The sequence below is a fragment of the Panthera uncia genome (assembly GCF_023721935.1).
Source record: "Panthera uncia isolate 11264 chromosome B2 unlocalized genomic scaffold, Puncia_PCG_1.0 HiC_scaffold_24, whole genome shotgun sequence".
Classification (NCBI taxonomy): domain Eukaryota; kingdom Metazoa; phylum Chordata; class Mammalia; order Carnivora; family Felidae; genus Panthera; species Panthera uncia.
This window is the reverse complement of record NW_026057580.1, coordinates 47,923,132-47,943,101: the sequence shown is the minus strand read 5'-3', so window position 1 is coordinate 47,943,101 and position 19,970 is coordinate 47,923,132. Positions and strand designations below refer to the sequence as shown.

At 38.5% G+C, this 19,970-nt stretch overlaps 1 protein-coding gene across 2 annotated transcripts; it reads left to right on the top strand.

Moving 5' to 3' along the window:
* Positions 1 to 412: 412 nt before the first annotated feature.
* GJB7 (gap junction protein beta 7) lies at positions 413 to 17,747 on the top strand. 2 transcript variants are annotated; one of them, XM_049653985.1, is made up of 3 exons: positions 413 to 536; positions 15,239 to 15,396; positions 15,523 to 17,662. In XM_049653985.1, the coding sequence occupies exon 3, from the start codon at positions 15,550 to 15,552 to the stop codon at positions 16,411 to 16,413; it is 864 nt and encodes a 287-aa protein (XP_049509942.1). In that variant the 5' UTR covers positions 413 to 536; positions 15,239 to 15,396; positions 15,523 to 15,549; the 3' UTR covers positions 16,414 to 17,662. The 2 variants fall into 2 exon arrangements, with proteins under 2 accessions (XP_049509942.1, XP_049509943.1); XM_049653986.1 differs by lacking the exon at positions 15,239 to 15,396 and having other exon boundaries at positions 15,523 to 17,747.
* Positions 17,748 to 19,970: the final 2,223 nt, after the last annotated feature.

Sequence of the window (19,970 nt, the reverse complement as noted above, 5' to 3'; positions counted from 1 at the left end):
CTTACAAAGTGTCTGTTATTGATGCTTTCTGGGTTTGTGAGAGTGATTTTTACTATGCCTTCTTACTTTCTGGATTGCTAAGAATAGGGTATATGATGTAAAGTTAAAGTAAGTTCATCAAAGATAGACTGACTTAAATTATTCTCTATCAACTCAATCCTTTAAAGAGATGAAAACCTTTCTCTCATTGTTCCAACTTCTTTGTGTAAATAATGACAAGGTTTTATAAAAAGAGATGTTCAATGAATTGTGTGTATGTGAATGGCTTTGAATTAGTTTTTCCAGTTTCGATTCTCTTTTAACATATATCGTGAACAGCAGAGACACAAGAGTTCTCATCTAAGTTATGAGCCAAAACAAACGATCAGGTTACACCTGTTTGGCTTATGCTACCTTGGAAACCACTAGACTCCATTTGCCTGAGCTTAAAGCACTAGCTTCCTCTCAGGGAAATAATATAATCAACTCATGATTTTTTTTTAATCAAATGAACAACTAACTGGATCTCTTCTTAATCTTCACATCTGTGCCAATGGGTAAGTTAAGCTTATTTCTCTTATAATAGGATTTGTTTATGCAAGGGAAGATGGCATTTCTTGTAATTGGGTAGTCATTACCTCTTTCCAAAAAGTTTTGGTGAGAGAAGTAATCCTAATTATTACAAACTAAATGCACTGCTATCCAGTTTTGTGCTGCATCACACACACCCTTTCTGGATAAGCTGCCTCTAAGTAAATGGCCCATTTGGAATGTGTGAGTGACTTGGGGGCTTTGTGGTTGTGGCCAAGTCAGAGCACCTGGCTTGAGCACAGAATGCGAATGAGTGGAATTTGGGGGCATAGTGGAACAGCCCAGGACCTCTCAGTGGCCCCTTCTGTGTGGCTTCAGGATAACCTTTGCACTGTTCCGAAGAGAGGACCCTCTAAAAATGTCAATACCTTTGTTCATACAGGAAATTAAAATACCTGGCAAGAGGTATATATATATACAGGTGTCGGCCTGTGTGGATACTGTTTTACTCAGCATTGTTCCTGTACCCTCAATGTTGACAATTTATTTTTTTAGTATACTGTTATTTATATGTAATGAGACCTAAAATTAGATGTGAAATAATTTTACAGCCACAGGCTAATCCTTAGACGTATAGCTCTTATGCAACTGTATTTACAAAAGAAAAATCAAATATCACAAAACCAATAAAATTAAAATTAATTCAAGTTTAGTGGACAAACGACACAGTTTGGCTAAAATTAAATTACTACTCACTAAGAGAATAAGATACTGACTGCAGAAGCCCAGATTCTTTGAAGCTGTGGACCCACCGTGGGTTGGGTAATGGCTTGTTCCTTGTTCACTTGTCTCCATTCAAACTGCCAGCAGGCTTCATTCACGCTGTGCTGTCAATATGCCTTCACATAGCTTTCTCTTGAGCAGGACCCATCATGTGTTGTTTCTTGGAAGCCCAGATAATGAAAGTTTTGCAACTTGGTTCCAGTATGATTTCAAATACGACATAAATATCAGAGGTCGGCAAATGACCTCTACAAAGGCCAGATGGTAATTAATTTAGGGTTTGAAGGCTGTGCTATCTCCACTGAAACTACTCAACTCTGTTATTTTAGCATGAAAGCAGCCATAGACCATAGTAAATGAATGGGCATGGCTGTGTCCCCACAAAACTTTATTTACAAAACAGGTGGAAAACTGGATTTAGCCTGCAGGCTGTATAGTTTGCCAAACACTGGTAAATATGAGTACTGAAATACTGTGGCTATGAACTAGTCCTTGGTTATGAACTAGTCATCCAGCATTGTTTTGTTTGTTTAAGATCATAAAAACAAAATACAAAATACACACATATAAACTTCTCATAGACCCTTGAGAATCTAATGACAGACCTTCAGGGGTCATGGATCCTGGGTTTAGAAACACTCTGCTTTAGGGATTTTCCAAATAGGCTACTGTTAAAAGTGAAAATGCCTTGTATTCAAATAGGGCATTTTACAGAATTTGCAAGTCAGCAGGTGGTGCAAGAGTCAGCAGGTGGTGGAAAGAGAATCTGAGAGGAAATTCTATTCTTTAGGGGTTAAATAATTTGTGTACAAGGTAGCACAGAGTTGTTAATGAACCAGAAAATCCAGCCTGCTGAGGGGGAGCTGGAGACCAGTCATTCGGGATCTGGGTTCTGCTGCTGAGTTTTCTACTGAGGAGTTTCTGTTACTGAGTTTCTGGAGGAGTCTTGCACAAGCCCCCTTCTCTGAGTTTCCATTTCTTCATCACTACATTGGGGGCCATACCACAGACGATACCAACCCAGAGGATGGAGGTGAGGGTTACATGAGATGCTGTGAAACTCTTCAGAAACGCTCAAGCACTATCCAAGGACAGGCACTGTTATTACTGAGACGTGAAAGAGGCTGCCTATGAAGCTGGCAGCTTTTTCATGGCTTGTCATGGTGGTCTGCAAGGATATTGGAAATCCAGTGCCCCTCAAACTCAACTTGCAAAATAGCACTTTTTAATAACTTCAGAGCAGGATTCCGGCTCCCAACAGTGCCAGGGCTCCTTAGTGTTTTTGTGCCCATTCAGGGCACAGAGAAGGCATGTGCTTATAGATGGCTGAACCACACAAGTAGTGAAGACTCATGTCAGGAAAGTTGTTGGCATAAAGGTTCGTCCTGTAATAAGTGAAGGACAGGTGGGCTGGTGTTCAGTCCCAAAGGCTCAAAAGCTCAAGTGTATGATTCACCCCAAGTTGAATCAGCTTTAAGGGATTCATTAACCAAACCCAGAGGAGCCTGATTCCAGGGTATGTAATCTCAGGAGAATACCCTTGCACAGTTTAAGGAATCTCCTCAGCAAGAAAATTATTACTCAGAGGTTGCTTGGTTAATTGGAAGAATGAGAATCAAATGATTGTAACAGACATTTAATCAGGATGTAGAAAAGTCACATTATTAATTATCCTTGCTGCTACTATATGGTTATTGTAACTCATTTTCTCAACCCAAAACTTGTACATGTTCTCATTAGTTCTAACATCAGTTTAGCATGCTTGCAATAGGGTTATTCCAGAAAATCCAGACTCCTTGGTTGCAGAAGAAAATGATGAAGTATTTTACACATGTACAGATGATATTTTCCCTGTATATAGACTGATGTAGACATTGAGAAGGTCTATGTGGTTTCTGTTCACGTATCATTCACACAGAGCTCTACTCTTCTGCTAAACTTTGCTTCCATATCATTATGCCAGTGCAGGACCACATGGTTGATTAGCTTCTACCCATTTTACTCAGGTACCCTCTGGTTGTGGGGAACTATATGGGAAAATAAGTTTCTAATTCTCACCTTTATGTTTGAGGTCTTACATAATTTTACACCTTTATATCTACTAACGTTCTGGTGTTTTCCAGTTCCCAGGAATATGGGACAGATGGTCTCTTTGGGATAGGTTTCTTCTACAAATTGCTAATCCTTTCCCATGAGGCTTTTTACTCATTTCACACTCAAAGGAGGTATTTGTCTCCAAATTCTGAGTTACTTTAGTCTGACTATGCTCTCCACCCAGGATGTCACATTTTATGGAGGCCCGTGATTGTATTCATCATGGTGTTGTTGTTGTTTGATCAGTTAGTAGAAACTTAGTATAGTTGGTGGAAGATTTTTAGTCAAGTCTTTTTGGGTCCTTCAACTTTCACTAAGTTCATAATGATGATATTTAAATTCATATTTGTTATATATCAGATGATATCCTAACTGCTTCAAATGAACTTATTCATTTGTATCTATTTACTCATAGCTATACTAATGCAAGTTCCTTCTGAGAGAGTAGACTGTGATGTGTACAAATTTTTTTCCTCTATGCATTCTTTTGGTTGTGACTCTGAAATATGTGGCACACAGGGGATAGTTATTTTAAATTTGACACTTACAGAGGCGCCTGAGCAGCTTAGTATGTTAAGCATCCAACTCTTAATCTCATGGTCAGTCATGAGATCAAGCCCTGCATTGGACTCCACGCTAGGCATGGAGCCTACTTAAGATTCTCTCTCTCTTCCCTGCTGTGCCCCCCTCCCCTGCTTGCGCTCTCTTTTTCTCAAAAAAAAAATTTTTTTTTACATTTACACATTTTTCTCCAAAGTCTGCATTTTGATGATTAGATCTCTGCCATGAAGATAAGAGTTAAAACAATTCATCAATGTTACTAGGGCCTTCCAACTCCTCATTACAATAGTGCATGTGCACGTGTGCACCCACACACATTTCACTTGGGATTTTTAACAGAATTATGAAATACTTGAATCAATCAACACTGATGCCAATCCTGAAAAAAAAAAACAAAACCTTGCTGTAAGTTTAACATTTGAATTTGTTGAGTAAATAGGAATGAATGGATATTTTCTATTAATATTAGTATTAAGTATAATAGCAAAGTAATATGAAAATTACTTTAATTTCTCATCTTTCAGCTCAGTTTTCTTAACGTGGTCAATGGAAAGAATTATGGTCCTCAAAGACTGTATGAGTGACTTATTCTTGTCAAAGAGCAAAAAAATTTGAAACTGAATATTTCACCTGAGAGTCAACATTCAACTTTGCTATTTCTTTCTTTTCTTATGTGTGTGTGTGCTTTATGAAATTCTTATATTTCATCTTGATTTATATTCACAACAAACCTCATGAAGTCAGCTTGGAGAATATTAGTATCCCCCTTTACAGATGGGGAAACTGAACCGTCCCAAGAGTGAACTTCTTGTTTATAGTGACATAGCATGAAACAGCCCACTCCAAAGGTGCCATGTAACCTGGCTGGACCTCCTTTTCCAACCTCATCTCAGGCCATCCATCCCTCATTCACTGAGGTCTAGTCACATGGGCCTTCTGTTCCTCAAATTCATTCTGTCCAGCCATTCCATTTTCCTAGGATGTTCTTCCTCATATCTTCATGTAGAGCTGACTCCTTGTCTCTTGGGGCTTGATCCAAAGGTTACCACATCAGAGAGGCCTCCCATGGCCAACTGAAAGAAGCTCTCCTGGACCCATCATAATTACATTACTCTGCTTGTGCTTCTTCACAGCTTTCATCATTATCTGATATTATCTTATGCATTTGTTTCTTGTTTGTTTCTCTCACTCCCTAGAATATAAGCTCCTTGAGAGCGAGGTCCTTCTCTACCTAGCTTGCTCTTGCACCTAGAGCATATATTTGTCATAATTTCTAATTGCATATTTAGGTAACTAAAAAAAAATACTTATTTAACCTCTATGCTGTAAGTTTTTGAGAGAAGGAACGCTGTCTATTTTGTTTACTGCTGTGCAACACAGATTAGGCACCTACAACTTTGCTGTTTCTTTAGCTACATGTAGCTAATAAACATTTACTAAACAGCCACTTTATGCTAAGCACTTTGGAGTATACAAAACAAGTAACAAACATGGTCTTAAGGCATGTTAAAGCAAGGCATAAGGTTCTTTGGTGAGAAACACCAAAGTCTATATGAGAGCCACCAAGGGCTAAAATATGTGCTAAGGCTTAAGGGCTACAAATATGAAGAGAGAAAAATCACAACTTGGAGGGCAATAGTGAGGTAGGGCAGGGAGGAGGGAGGAACAGCATGAGCAAGTGCATGGAGATGAGAAGAACATGAGGCCTTGAGACAGGAAGACATAGGTAGGTGGGTGGGAGGATGAACCATCTGACCAAAGTGGGTATTGGTGAATGTTGGTAGACACAAGAGTGTAAGATATTGAACACGAAGGTGAGACTCGGAAACTTATTCCAGAAGTCTCATGGAAGCTAGAGAGTATTCCCAAGCAGAAGAATAACAGGATGGAAACAGCATTCTAATCTAGCAGTCAAAAGCGTGGAGTGGATTTTAGGAGAAAGTCTGGGGGTATCTCCCACTTGCTTTTCTTGCAGAGATGAAGCAAGATGGTCTGAATCTCAGGTCCATCCAGAAGTTACAGGAAGTGGGGACCTCAGAGCAGACTGCATAGTTTTGTGGAGAACATAGCAATTTAATTAAGGTGGAGATAGAGAGGCTGGGTATAAGGAGAAGAATGATTGAGTTTTCCAAATGTTTCTGAGCTTTAGAGCAAGCTGTGTTCCCATTTGTTACTGAATTTTGCACTGTTACTTAGGCACTGAGTACACAACAGAGGACAATCAAAGTACTTGTTTAGGTTGCCACATAAAATATAGATTGTCCAGTTAATTTTGAATATCAGATAACTAATGGATACTTTTGGGGGCGCCTGGGTGCATCAGTCAGTTAAGCCTCCGACTTCAGCTCAGGTCATGATTTCACGGTTCGTGGGTTTGAGCTCTGCATCAGGCTCTGTGCTGACAGCTCAGAGCCTGGAGCCTGTTTCAGATTCTGTGTCTCCCTCTCTCTCTGCCCCTCCCCGACTTGTGCTCTGTCTCCCTCTGTCTCAAAAATAAATAAACATTAAAAGTAATTAAGAAAAAATAATGGAATACTTTTTCAGTTTAAGTAATCCTGAATATTGGATGGCACAGTAAGAAATTATTCATTGTTTATCTGAAATTCAAATTTAACTGGACAGCCTACATTTTATTTGCTTGCTCAATCTGGCATCCCTAGTCCTTTCTCTTATAGAACACACAGTATCTTCAGATATTAGTCATATAAACAAGTGATTATAAGTTATAAATGGCACGAACGAAAAGATGCCAATATTGTAAACAAGAATACCAAAGAAGACTAATTTAGATTGGTGGGGTCACAAAAAGCCTCTCTCATTCAGGTGAGGGAGACAAGATCATCTCAGGTAGGAGGAACAAAATGGATGTAGGATCTAAAGGAGGAAATGAAAGGAGAGGAACATGCCTGGAATTCACTGTACCTTGGGGATGTGCAAGATGAGGTTGGAGAGACAGGCAAGGGCACCACTATGCAAGGCTTCATCGTCTGGTAAATATTTTCCCTTTTTTTCCTACCCTAAGTGCAATGGGAAGTCGGGTTAGAGGTTTAAGCAGAGAAATGATAGAACGAGATGATATATTCTCCATTTTATTTTCATTATTATTTTTAATTTTTTAATCTATATTTCTATGTGCACTTTTTCAAATTTTTATTTAAATTCTAGTTAGTTAACATATAGTGTAATACTGAACTTAGTAATTCATCACTTACATATAATACCCAGTTCTCATCATAAAAAATGCTCTCCTTAATACCCATCACCCATCTAGCCCATCCCATGCCCATCTCTCCTCCACCAACCCTCAGTTTGTTCTCTATAGTAGACAGTCTATTATGATTTGCTTCCCTCTTTCTTTTTTTCCCCCTTCCTTTATGTTCATCTGTTTTGTTTCTTAAATTTCACATATGAGTGAAATCATATGGCATTTGTTTTTCTCTCACTCACTTGTTTTACTTAGCATAATACATTCTAGCTCCATCCACATCCTTGCAAATGGCAAGATTTCACTTTCTGATGACTGAGTATATTCCTTTGTGTATATATATCATATATTCTTTATCCATTCATCAGTCAATGGACATTTGGGCTCTTTCCATAATGTGGCTATTGTTGATAATGCTGCTATAAACATCAGAGTGCATGTTCCCCTTTGAATCTGTATTTTTGTATCCTTTGGGTAAATACCTAGTAGTGCAATTCCTGGGTCATAAGGTAGTTCTACTTCTAACTTTTTGAGGAGCCTCCATACTGTTTTCCAGAGTGGCTGTACCAGTTTGCATTCCCACCAACAGTGTAAGAGGGCTCCTCTTTTTCTGCATCTCACCAACATCTGTTGTTTCCTGTGTTGTTCATTTTAGCCATTCTGATAGGTGTGACGTGGTATCCCATCGTTATGATTTGATTTCCCCGATGATGAGTGATGTTGAGCATCTTTTCATGTGTCTGTTAGCTATCTGAATGTCTTCTTTAGAAAAAATGTCTATTCATGTCTTCTGTCCATTTCTTAACTGGGTTATTTGTTTTTTGGGTGTTGACTTGATAAATTTTTTATAGATTTTGGATACTAACCCTTTATCAGATATGTCATTTGCAAATACCTCCTTCCATTCTGTAGGCTGCTTTTTAGTTTTGTTGGTTGTTTCCTTTGCTGTGTAGAAGCTTTTTATCTTGATGCAGTCCCAGCAATTCAAGTTTGCTTGTTTCCCTTGCCTCCAATGATGTGTCTAGCTAGATGTTGCTATGGCCGAGGTCAAACAGGTTGCTGCCTGTGTTCCTCTCTAGGATTTTGATGGTTTCCTGTCTCACATTTAGGTCTTTAATCCATTTTGAATTTGTTTTTGTGACTGGTGTAAAAAAGTGGTCTAGTTTCATTCTTCTGCATGTTGCTGTCCAGTTTTCCCAACGTTATTTGTTGCAGAGACTGTCTTTTTTTCCATTGCATATTCTTTCCTGCTTTGTCAAAGATTGGTTGACCATATAGCTTTGGGTACTTTTCTGGGTTTTCTGTTCTGTTGACTGATCTATGTGTCTGTTTTTGTGCTAGTACCATACTTTTTTTTATATTAAATATAATTTATTGTCAAATTGGTTTCCATACAACACCCAGTAGTCATCCCAACAGGTGCCCTCCTCAATGAGTACCATACTGTCTTGATGACTATAGCTTTATAATACAGCTTGAAGTCTGGAATTGTGATGCCTCCAGCTTTGTTTTTCTTTTTCAAGATTGCTTTGGCTATTTGGAGTCTTTTGTGGTTCCACACAAATTTTAGGATTGTTTGTTCTAGCTTTGTGAAAAATGTTGGTGGTATTTTGATAAGGATTGCATATAATATATAGATTGCTTTGGATAGTATAGATATTTTAACAGTGTCTGTTTTTCAATTCATTAGCATGGAATGTTTTTCAATTTCTTTGTGTCCCCTTCAATTTCTTTCATAGGTATTCTATAGTTTTCAGAGTACAGATCTTTTACCTCTTTGGCTAGGTTTATTCCTAGGCATCTTAGGATGTTTGGCGCAATTGTAAACAGGATCAATTCTTTGATTTTTCTTTCTGCTTCTTCATGATTGGTGTATAGAAATGCAACAGATTTCTGTATGTTGATTTCATATCTTGCAATTTTGCTGAATTCATGTATCAGTTCTAGCCATTTTTTGGTGGTCTTTAAGGCTTTCTACAGAAAGTATCATGCCGTCTGCAAATAGTGAAAGTTTGACTTCTTTCTGATATAACCTCCATTTAATTTATTTGCAAATTTTTAAAGTGCATTTATTTATTTTGAGAGAGAGTGTGCACAAGCAGAGTAGTAGAAGAGAGAGGGGGGGAGAGAAAGAACCCTCAGAAAGCTCTGCGAGGTCAGCTCTGAGCCTGATGAGGGACTCAAACTCACGAACCATGAGATCATGACCTGAGCCCAAATCAAGAGTTGCATGCTTACCAACTGAGCCACCCAGGCACCCCTATAATTTCCATCTTATTTTTTTTTATGTTTATTTATTTTTGAGAGAGAGAGAGAGAGAAAGACAGAATATGAGTGGGGGAAAGGCAGAGACAGAGGGAGACACAGAATACGAAGCAGGCTCCAGGCTCTGAGCTGTCAGGCACAGAGCCTGACACAGGGCTCGAACCCATAAACTGTGAGATCACGACCTGAGCCGAAGTTGGACGCTTAACTGACTGAGCCACCCAGACACCTCTATAATCTCCATTTTAAATGTTAATCTAGTTATTGATGGAAAACAGGTTGGATGAGGGCAAGAATGAGAAAAGGGGAGACAGATAAGAAGCTTTTATGGTATACCAGGCAAGAGATGAGGAAGGTTTGGATTAGGGTGCAAGCAGTGTAGATGAAAGAGTGAAAATTTGGGGGATATATTTCAAAGGTAGAAACTTTGGGCTTCAATATAGATTGGATGTGGGGTTTGGAGTAGGGAGAAGGTGAAAAACAACTTCGAAGTTTCTGGCTCAATGCTAGTTGCATGGTGGTACAATCTACTGAGGTGCCATGCTTTTGCAGGGAGATGGAGGGTGGAGTAAGCAACACCATGAGTTCACTTTCAAACATTTTGAATTTATGAGATGGCATCCTAGTAGAGATGACAAGGAGACAGGTGTGGACTGGACATACATAATTTTGGGAGTTATAGACACATACGTAGAGGTAAGAGAGATTGAAAAGGATTCACCACATGATTTTCTTACATAGTAACCTTGCAGATATGGTTTGATTTGTAAACATCCATTCTATAAATGCAACAGTGATAGCTCTCTGATTTATTAGTGTTTATTTTTTATTAGATCTTTCAGATTTAATTTTGTACAATCTTATTGGAAAAAATATGGACAACAAAAATCATAAAAAATAAAATCATATAAGAACTTATTTCATTGATGAGTATTATATTTATTATATTATATTACTATTCTTTCTTTTGTCCCTGTTTCTACTCCCTATACAACACAGTTCTCCTAAAATGTTCAGGCTATTTGGACCCCTATTGTTTCCTTCTATTCTAAATAGTTTCCTTCCACCTACTTTTTCGGGGAACTTTATTCATTGTGGTAAAATACATATGACATAAAATTTTCCATTTTAATCATTTTTCAGTGCACAATTCAGTGGCATTAATTACATGATTTGTATTGTATAACCATCAGCACTATTTCCAAAACTTTTTCAACCCCCCCAAAAATTTGTAATTACTAAGCAAAAGCTCACCATTCTTTCTTCCTTCCTTCCTTCCTTCCTTCCTTCCTTCCTTTCCCTGGTAGTCTCTAATCTACTTTCTATCTCTATGAATTTCCCTGTTCTACTGTTCTAGAGACTTCATACAAGTGGAATCACACAATATTTGTCCTTTTGTATCTTACATATTTTATTACCATAATGTCTTCAAAGTTCACTCTCACTGTAGCATGGATCAGAACTTCATTAACTAATATTCCTTTGTATGTGTATACCACATTTTGCATATTCATTCTTGATGTAACTTGGGTTGTTTCCCACATGTTGGCTATTGAGAATAATGTGATGAAAACTGTCATACAAATATCTCTTTGAGTTCCTATTTCCAATTTTGGGGTATATATCTAGAAGTAGAATTGCTGGGTCAGATGGTAATGCTATGTTTAGCTTTTTGAGGAACTGCCAAACAGTTTTCCACAGTGGCTGCCCCACTTTACATTCCCACCAGCTTTGTACAAGAGTTCCAATTTCCCCACATCCTTGCCAACACTTGTTATTTTATATTTTAAAAACTATACCCATCTTAGTAAGTATTGTAGCTTTTTTTAAACATTAAAAACAAATTTATTTTAGAAGGAAAGAGCATGAGCAGGGGAGGGGAGAGAGAGGGAAGGAGAGGGAGGGAGAGGGAGAGAGGAAGAGAGGGAGAGAAAGAGAGAGAGAGAGAGAGAGAGAGAGAGAGAGCCTGACGCAGAGTCTGATCCCACGACCCTAAGATCATAACCTGAGCTGAAATCAAGAGTTGGACACGCAACCGACTGAACACCCAGGCGCCCCTTCTTATAGCTTTGATTTGCATTTTCCTAATGACTAATGACGTTAAGCATCCTTTCACCTATGGATTGGCCGTTTGTATATCTTCTTTGGAGATATGTCTATTCAAATCTTTTGTCCATGTTTGAGTTATCTTTTGTTGTTGAGTTTTAGCAGTTCTTTACGTATTCTGGATATTAAAACTTACCAGACTCCATTTTTAATTTAGATAAAATGTTTGGGGGAAATCTTCAATTCCCAAAATTATTCATGATATTGGCAATATTGAATATTTTACTTTCTGAAAATATTTAATTAATTGAATTTTCCAAATGAAATTCCTGTGCGCTTAACTGCTAGTTCTCAAGAGAAAAGAGAAAGTCATAGGAAAATTGGTACATTAGAATTGGCAAGTAGAAACTCTTTAAAAATTGGGAGTAATCCATAGTGACTTAAGAAAAGGGATAAATTAAAGACCTTTATTAAAAATAGACAATATGAATTATTATTAAGAGATAAACATGATGAGCTAATGACTGCTTTCAAATGCTTAAAGGGCTATTATATAAAGATTCCTAACTTATCCACCTTCAGAGGAAAAAAGTTAGAGAAAAAAACATACTAACTTGCAATTGGAAAGCCTTCCAATTTGATACCAAGAAAAGGCTTTTGATGACAAAATAATAATAATAATGCTTACTGATCACTACCATGTGTCAGACTCTGTTTTGAGCCCCACGTGATTAGTACTATTATCATCACAGCTGAACTTGGGCTTGAACCCATGGAGTTCAATGCTGTGCCCAGGCTCTTATCCGCTATACTAAACCACCTTTGTTAAAACTGGACTAATATTAGAACACCTTTCCCTCCTAAGAAAAGCCACTGCCTTTCTATCAGCAGAGAATTTCAAAATAGGATAGACAATTATCAGTCAAATGAAATTCATGATTCTTACACATTTGATGGTGTCAGTCTTCTAACTCTATTCAAACAGCAGTTTCTTTCTTACTGCTTTTCTTTTAGCAAAACAGTCTGGATCTACTCTTGCCTTCCTCCCTTTTCTAAAATGACCAGCAGGGTACTTTCAAATGTTTTGTAACATTACATAAATATCCTTTTAAATAATATGGACAAATGCCCAATGACACATGTTGTAGGAAAACATAATACCTTTTGTTTTCCCTTTTTAACCTTTGGGACTTTGTTTTAATAATTCATGGAGACATTGACCTTTCAGGTGGATTTGAGACTCCTTTTTATTTAATACAATTTTGTTTGTGTTCTGAAAACCCAAGGACATTGAAGTATTTATTCCCTGCTCAATAGACCACTGTGTACATATATGTTTGTTTTCTCTGAAAACATCTCTTAACCTTCATACATCTCCTCAGGGCTTTTGCGTGTGGGCTTGCTACATATTGTTTCCCCTGTAAGAGGTAATGTGCCATGCTCCAACAGGTGTGCTGATATTAACAATATCCCAATTTTCTTAACCTCCTCATTCCTCTCACATGATCATTTCCATGATACTCTTTCAGCTGAGTTAGAAAGAAAGCAAAAGGTAATTAATTTTTGTACTGGAAAACAAGAACTAAAATGGCAAGAATTTCACCTAAGAAATCACAAAGTATATTAGTGGCAGACCTGGAGCTCTAGCCCACATCTTCTGATTATAGCAGAGAGTTATGAGAAGTGGTTTTCACTTGGAGAGATTCTGTCTCATCTCCACAGGGTACATTTGGAAATGTCTGGAGACATTTTTAGTTGTCCAAAATGGGGAGGTGGTGCTACTGGCATCTAGCTGGTAGAGGCGAGAGATTCTGCTAAACAACCTACAAGGCATAGGATAGCTGCTCCAACAAAGAATTATCCAGCCCCAAATATCAATGGTGCCACCGTTGAGAAGCTCTGTTTTAGAGTGATGGAAATTAGATTTGAACCCTCTGCATCTTATTTTGTGACCTTGGGAAAGTGGCTTCATTTTTCAGAGTGTGCTTTCTCATCTGAAAGAACAAAACATCCACCACCATAAACAAACAAACCAAACCAACCAACCGACCAACTAAACAAACAAAACCCCCACATTCCAGGGTAGTTGGGAGAGACCAACTCAAAAGCACTGAACAGAGAATGCTGTGTATATAATGGGCCCAACAAACATAAATCAGGGAATCTAATTATAAGAAAAGATGGAAGCGGAGTGTGCCAGAAAGACAACATCACTGAAATGAAAAAGAAGGCTCCCTAGTTTCCTTTCAACTTTTATATAGAAAAGGGCAAAAGAGATGGAGAGAGGTACAAGATAATTAAATAGCATCAAGGACATATTAGGAGGAGAGGGGAAGAGATGGTAAGACTGGAAATAGAAAGCTGTGAGAAGGCTGTACAGGTGAGAGAGATTTTAGCAGTGACCTGGAGATGAATTTGAGAGATATTTGGAGGGAGGAATCAGAAGAATATTGTGAATAATTAAGAAGGGTCATAAAAGGGGCACCTGTGTGACTCGATTAAGTGTCTGACTCTTGGTTTTGGCTCAGGTCATGAGCTCACCATTCCTGAGTTTGAGCCCCGTGTTGGGCTCTGCACTGGCAGCATGGAATCTTCTTGGAATTCTCTCTCTCTCTCTGTCTCTCTCCTTCTCTCTCTCCCCCTCTCTCTGCTGCTCCCCTGCTTGTACTCTCCTCACCCCCCTCTCTTAAAATAAGTAAATAAATATTTAAAAAAATTTTTAAAGGGTCATAAGAGAGAGAGGTCCAGGATGAATATGAGATTTCCAACTTGGGTGCTTGGGTATTGGTGATGCCATTAAGCAATAAAATCAAAGAGCAGAGCAGATAATAAATTCACCTATAGATACTTCAAGTTTGAGAGGCCTGTGGCATATTTAAATGATAACCAAGAGGCAGTGAGATATGGAAATCTGGTGAGAAGCCAAATATTTGAGAGTCAGAAATCTGAAAATGGTAGATGAATCCCTGGGAGTGAATGAGATTTTCTAGGGAGAGCATATGGAGTAAGAAAAGAGCAGAGGACAGAGCTTTTACGAATTAGACAAAGAAAACTAAGATGGTACAATCAAGAGAATCAGAACAATAGAGAAGATAGAAACAATAGAAAGAAGATGATCCTGGATGTCAAGGCTCAAAGAGTTTCAAGAACACAAGAGCAGGCAACAGTATCATAGAAAAATTAAGTGAGATCCAGAGTGTCCAGAAGATTGGCAGGTCAGTGGTAGTGCTAATTTTAGCATGCAATGATGAGCAGAAAAACTAGACTCAGTGAGTTGAAGAGTAAATGATAGTTGTAATAGTAGAAATAAGGGATACAACTTAAGCACATTTATTTGCTGAGATGAAGGAACCAGTGAAGGTTGAAGATACAGAAGCAGGGAAAATGGATAAATCAAGAGTGGGGTGTAGAGTTGGAATGATCATTTTGAGGCAAGATGAGGCTGACCCCTCCCTCTAAACTGTGTAGAGCATGTTAAGTTGGGCATTGATGTAAGTAGACCTGCAGGGGTGAGGAAACATAAGTTTGAAGAAGTTCATATTGGAGACCCTCACTTTTCACTATGGGACTGTAGGTGAGCTCAGTTGTTGGTATGGGATATGGGACACAGGACATGAGAGAAGCTAGGGGAAGGAAATAACCTTTAAGGATTGGGGAGGGGCACTAACAAACTAGAGAAAGTGAGTAGAGATTACAATTTCAAGAAGCTGGTATGTGAGGGGTATTTCAAGGTGCCAATGTCACCTTGGGATTCATATCTATTTTTTTTTCTAGATCACTAACAGAACCCATCCATCCTTAGAAGCAATAAGCTGGAAGGATTTCTTTGAAAATGAGATAGTGTGTGTGGGATCACCAACTAAATTCCAAACTTAACTGGGCAAGAAATCAATTACGTCTGTGGACCAATTGTGTCATCTCCTTGTATGAATGTGAGTCCTCAACAACCAGAGTTGAAATTCAACTTTATCGTCCATAATTCATAATCAAGTAAGACAGTGGAAATGATCAATAAAATGAAAATAAATGAATCTTGATGAAATTGTTTTCTTTTGCAGAATCTTACCTTCTTTTGAGCCTAAGTCATGAGTTGGATGTTCCTCAGAGACCTCCTAACTGGAGTAAATAAATACTCAACTGGAATTGGGCGGATTTGGCTGGCTGTTGTGTTCATCTTCCGTTTGCTGGTCTACATGGTGGCAGCAGAGCATGTGTGGAAAGATGAGCAGAAAGAGTTTGAGTGCAACATTAAACAGCCTGGTTGCGAAAATGTGTGTTTTGATCACTTCTTCCCCATTTCCCAGGTCAGACTTTGGGCCTTACAGCTGATCATGGTCTCTATGCCTTCACTTCTTGTGGTTCTACATGTAGCCTGTTGTGACAGTAGAGAGAAAAGGCACAGAAAGAAACTCTATGTCAGCCTAGGTGTGATGGATGGGGGTCTGTGGTACACTTACCTGATCAGTCTCATTGTTAAAACTGGTTTTGAAATTGGCTTCCTGGTTTTATTTTACAAGCTGTATGATGGCTTTAGTGTTCCGTACCTTATGAAGTGTGATTTGAAGCCTTGTCCCAACACTGTGGACTGCTTCATATCCAAACCCACCGAGAAAACGATCTTCATCTTCTTCTTGGTTATTACCTCATGCCTGTGCATTGTGTTGAATTTCATTGAACTGAGCTTTTTGGTTCTCAAGTGCCTTATTAAGTGCTATCTCCAAAAACACTCTAAGACACTCAAGTCTTCAGTGTGTGAGTGCCACAACCTCAGATACATTGAATGTGGTGGGATAGGGGCTCCTCCCCTGCTCCAGAATTGCCACTCAGACTCAGCCATTAGCACACTGCACACCCCTGAACCCCCTCCCTCCCAAGGTAAAACAAAACTGCTTTGTGATTCACAAGAGGGTTGGCAAGGAGAATCTGCATCCTTCCTAAGCAAGACCTAAGCCGTGTTGGAAAACAAAGGGTGTCAGCCTTAATGTCATTTGGGAAAATTTTTTAAAAAATTTTCAGTATGTGCTCAGTTGTACACACTAGACAGAGATCTCATTGTCATAGGGTTCAAGTGGATATGTGAGCTGTGTTTGAATAGTTAATTGCAAATTAGTCTGAAAAAATCCAGTGAACGGCATTCTCTTAAATGCTTAGATCTGTCACCTGGAAAATATAGAAAGTGACATTTCTGACAAACGTGATGGCTTCCAAGCTGAGGTTGAGGCATTGGCAATCTTTCCAAAGTGGCAGCCAAGGCTCCCCTCACTCAGCTCTACACAATCTTTGCAGAGAAAGAGCATGGTGAGGGCACAGTAGCAGGTAGCCAAGGCAAACAGAAGCACACTCAGTGAGAAGGCCTGGCCTGGGGAAATGACCACAGAGCCCAGGCCTCTGCAGTTTAGGTCTCCCTGGATATAAATGGACTAGGGGAGAGGGAAGAAAGCCATAATTTGTGGTTTCCAAGTTAATACAAATATTACTGGGGACATGTCCCACTTAAGCCTGAACCTAGCAGATACCTGAAAGGGTCACTCCAGTCATACCAGAAGGCAGGTCCCACCAACTACACAGACAGGGAGCAGGTAGGACCCAGAAAAGGAACATACCCACTTGATAATTACTTAACCCTTCTCTTTTAACCACTGAACATTGAATACTTTGTAAATTTCTGTATTTATTGGACCTTTTTATGATCAGGAATTCACAGTGTATTATACAATATGTCATAGTTTGCCTACAATTTACTAGTACATCTCTCTCTAGAATGGATAATAAAATGTGTACTATGCTGTTACATTGGTTTGAAAAATGCAAAAAAAAAAAAATAAGGATGCTTATTATTACTTTATTTGGAGACTAGCTCTTTCTTATTTTTTAAAAAATCATATATTATCTTTGTATTTAACACTCTAACAGACGTGCATTTCTCCAGAATAAAAATGCAGTGGTTTTGTTGTGTTATTTGGCTGTCCTTGATATTGTTACTTGACTGCACGGGTACAATTATTCTGTGAAATAAAACTTTTCTGACAATTTTAGAGCAGGACTTGCAGCCCTGCTTGATAAAAATAGTTCAGAAATCATTCTTGTCCACTGGGAATTTTTTTAGTGAGAAATCAGTGCATAAAAATGTAATTTTAACTGAAACTGATTATGTCATGTCTTCCATGGCCCTGCCCTCTTCAGCATAAAGTCACTACAATTCATGCAGGTTTTCCCCTTCTTTCAATTTATATCCCAGATCCCTCACTGCTGCACTCCTGAGCTTACATTCATTTGACATGAAAACAGCCAATCTTTGCAAATGCAGGTAACCACTAAAGGATTTAAAGGAATATAAACACATGTTTTTGACAGCGATGGGGGTTAAAGAGGTTTGAGATTTTTGAGGCCCTCATCATGGCATAAAATCTAGAAAATAGGGTTTTAGTGCACAGAAGTGAAATGGAGGCAAGATGATTTTTCCCTCTAAGTTTGTAGCCAAAAATAATTTTGAGGAGCTCAGACTTCACATCAGTTATGACCAGTGCTGCTGTAGGGAAAAGGATTGGTGGGACATGTGCATTTTTTGCTCTTTCCACTTTGCATTAAGAGGAAATGACGAGGTAATGGGAGCAAGAGCTGTGAATGAAGTTGTTTAGACAGGAAGGGGAATGATTTTTTTCCCCTTTAAGCTTAGTTTATAAAATGAGTTTCCTATAAGAATACTCTGGAGGTAGTCTTGGCATCTGTGAGGACCCAAAGCATTTGATTGAGAGAAACTGGCATTTAAATTTGGCATCTTTAGTCTCTTATCAATAAATTAATTTTTATTGAGCTATGATCAGCAGGAACAAGACACTGCATTATGCACCTTCAGAGATATATAATTCTGGCTGTAAGAAAATTTCCACTTTCATGCGGGAGCATGGATGTTAAGATGGGGTGGAGTATCTTCCACTGGTCCTCACTGGCCACCTCACTTGACCTGACTCCCCCACACAACACTGGTGCTCAGAGAGCAGACATTAACCTTAGAGATGAAGAAGGTAAGACCCAAAAATTCAGTCCCTTTTTTCAGGGATATTCATCCAGTAAAAGCCAAGTTACCAATCAACCATAGTTCTTTCTTAAACCTTCCTCACCTCATCGGGCTTCCCGGATCACTGAACAGGTGTCTTCTTAATTTCATTCAAGCCATTCCTGGCCGGCAGTTGGCTCTCTAGGACTTATCCCCCAAATCTTTCCTGTTACAGACACTGTCTGTGGTCACAAGGTTTCATCTCAATGGCCTGGAAGGAAATTTTTTTCAGTATTGTATGAAAGAATGCCTAGGGCTGCAAGTAGCTATGGTTCCAGTCTTCCCGAGGAAATTTAACAAAGATAGCTTAAGACAGAAAGACTGCAAAGTTAAGAGGAGAAGGGGGAAAAGGCAAAGACCTGAGAATGTTTGAATTTTTAATTCCTGCTGTCTCTGACACAGGCTCCCCCCTATCCTTTCTGTAGTTTAGTTACATGAATGATAAATTCCCCATTTTTGCTTAAACTGGCTTAAATAGGGTTTCTGTATCTTGCAACTGAAAGAATCCTGATAACACCATGTTTTTCATATGTTTCTTTCCAGTACAGTGTAAAAAGGTGGGGGGTGGGGGATGGGAGGACACTTCTCTTGTACTTACTCTTTCTTTTTTAGGTTAGGCATTGAGTATCCTAACTTTTACACGTGGCTACGTACAGAATGTGTGAGTAGGGGGAGAGATGTGGAAGGATCTCAACATTGGTTACAATAAGAGGAGAGTGAATTTTTTCTTTATAAATCTTTTCATTGTTTCATGTTATTTTTGTTCTTAAAATTTTAATAAAGAAGTCAATTAAAAGCCCAAACTGTCCTGTCCCTCCTTTTTCTATCTCACATCCCATCATATGCATAGAACACTTTCCTTAGATATTGATGCCAATTTATTCCTAGTTTACATTTTATTTTGTTTGTATATTTAATATTGCACAGAGTACAAAAGAGAGGGCATGTCACAATTCTGTAAAAAAAAAAAAAAAATGGTGAGGAAAGAAAGAACCAGTGGTGGGGCATGTAAAGGCAAAAAGTGTTAGCATTCCTTTGAATTTTATGACAAAGTCTGAAGGGACGGATATGTTCTGGGAGAAACTTACCAGAAGCTGTTAAGTTTTTTCTCACAGAGCAAATCTTCCTTCAGCTGTAAAAGACAATGGTTTGTGGGGAGTTTTGAAAATTTTCCACAGACCTATCCTGTTTCTACTATGTCAGAAAGTCTTAATAAACAATTCTATTCTAAGATGATAAAGATTATCTTTAAAAATGCTGTAATGTATCCATATATTCTGTTTGAAAGTAAAATGAGTTCTGGATGTTACCCAAATAGGTCAACATTCCCACCTACTTATAGTTGAAGTATCTGATCCTTCCCCGACTATGGAGATTTAATTTTCTTCTAAAAAGGAAAAGGAAAAATGTTGTTCAGAGAAAAATAGTATTTGGAACTTCTGTTAATTT

Excerpts from the sequence above, each read along its gene's own strand:
- GJB7 (XM_049653986.1), top strand. The coding sequence starts at position 15,550 with ATGAGTTGGATGTTCCTCAGAGACCTCCTAACTGGAGTAAATAAATAC.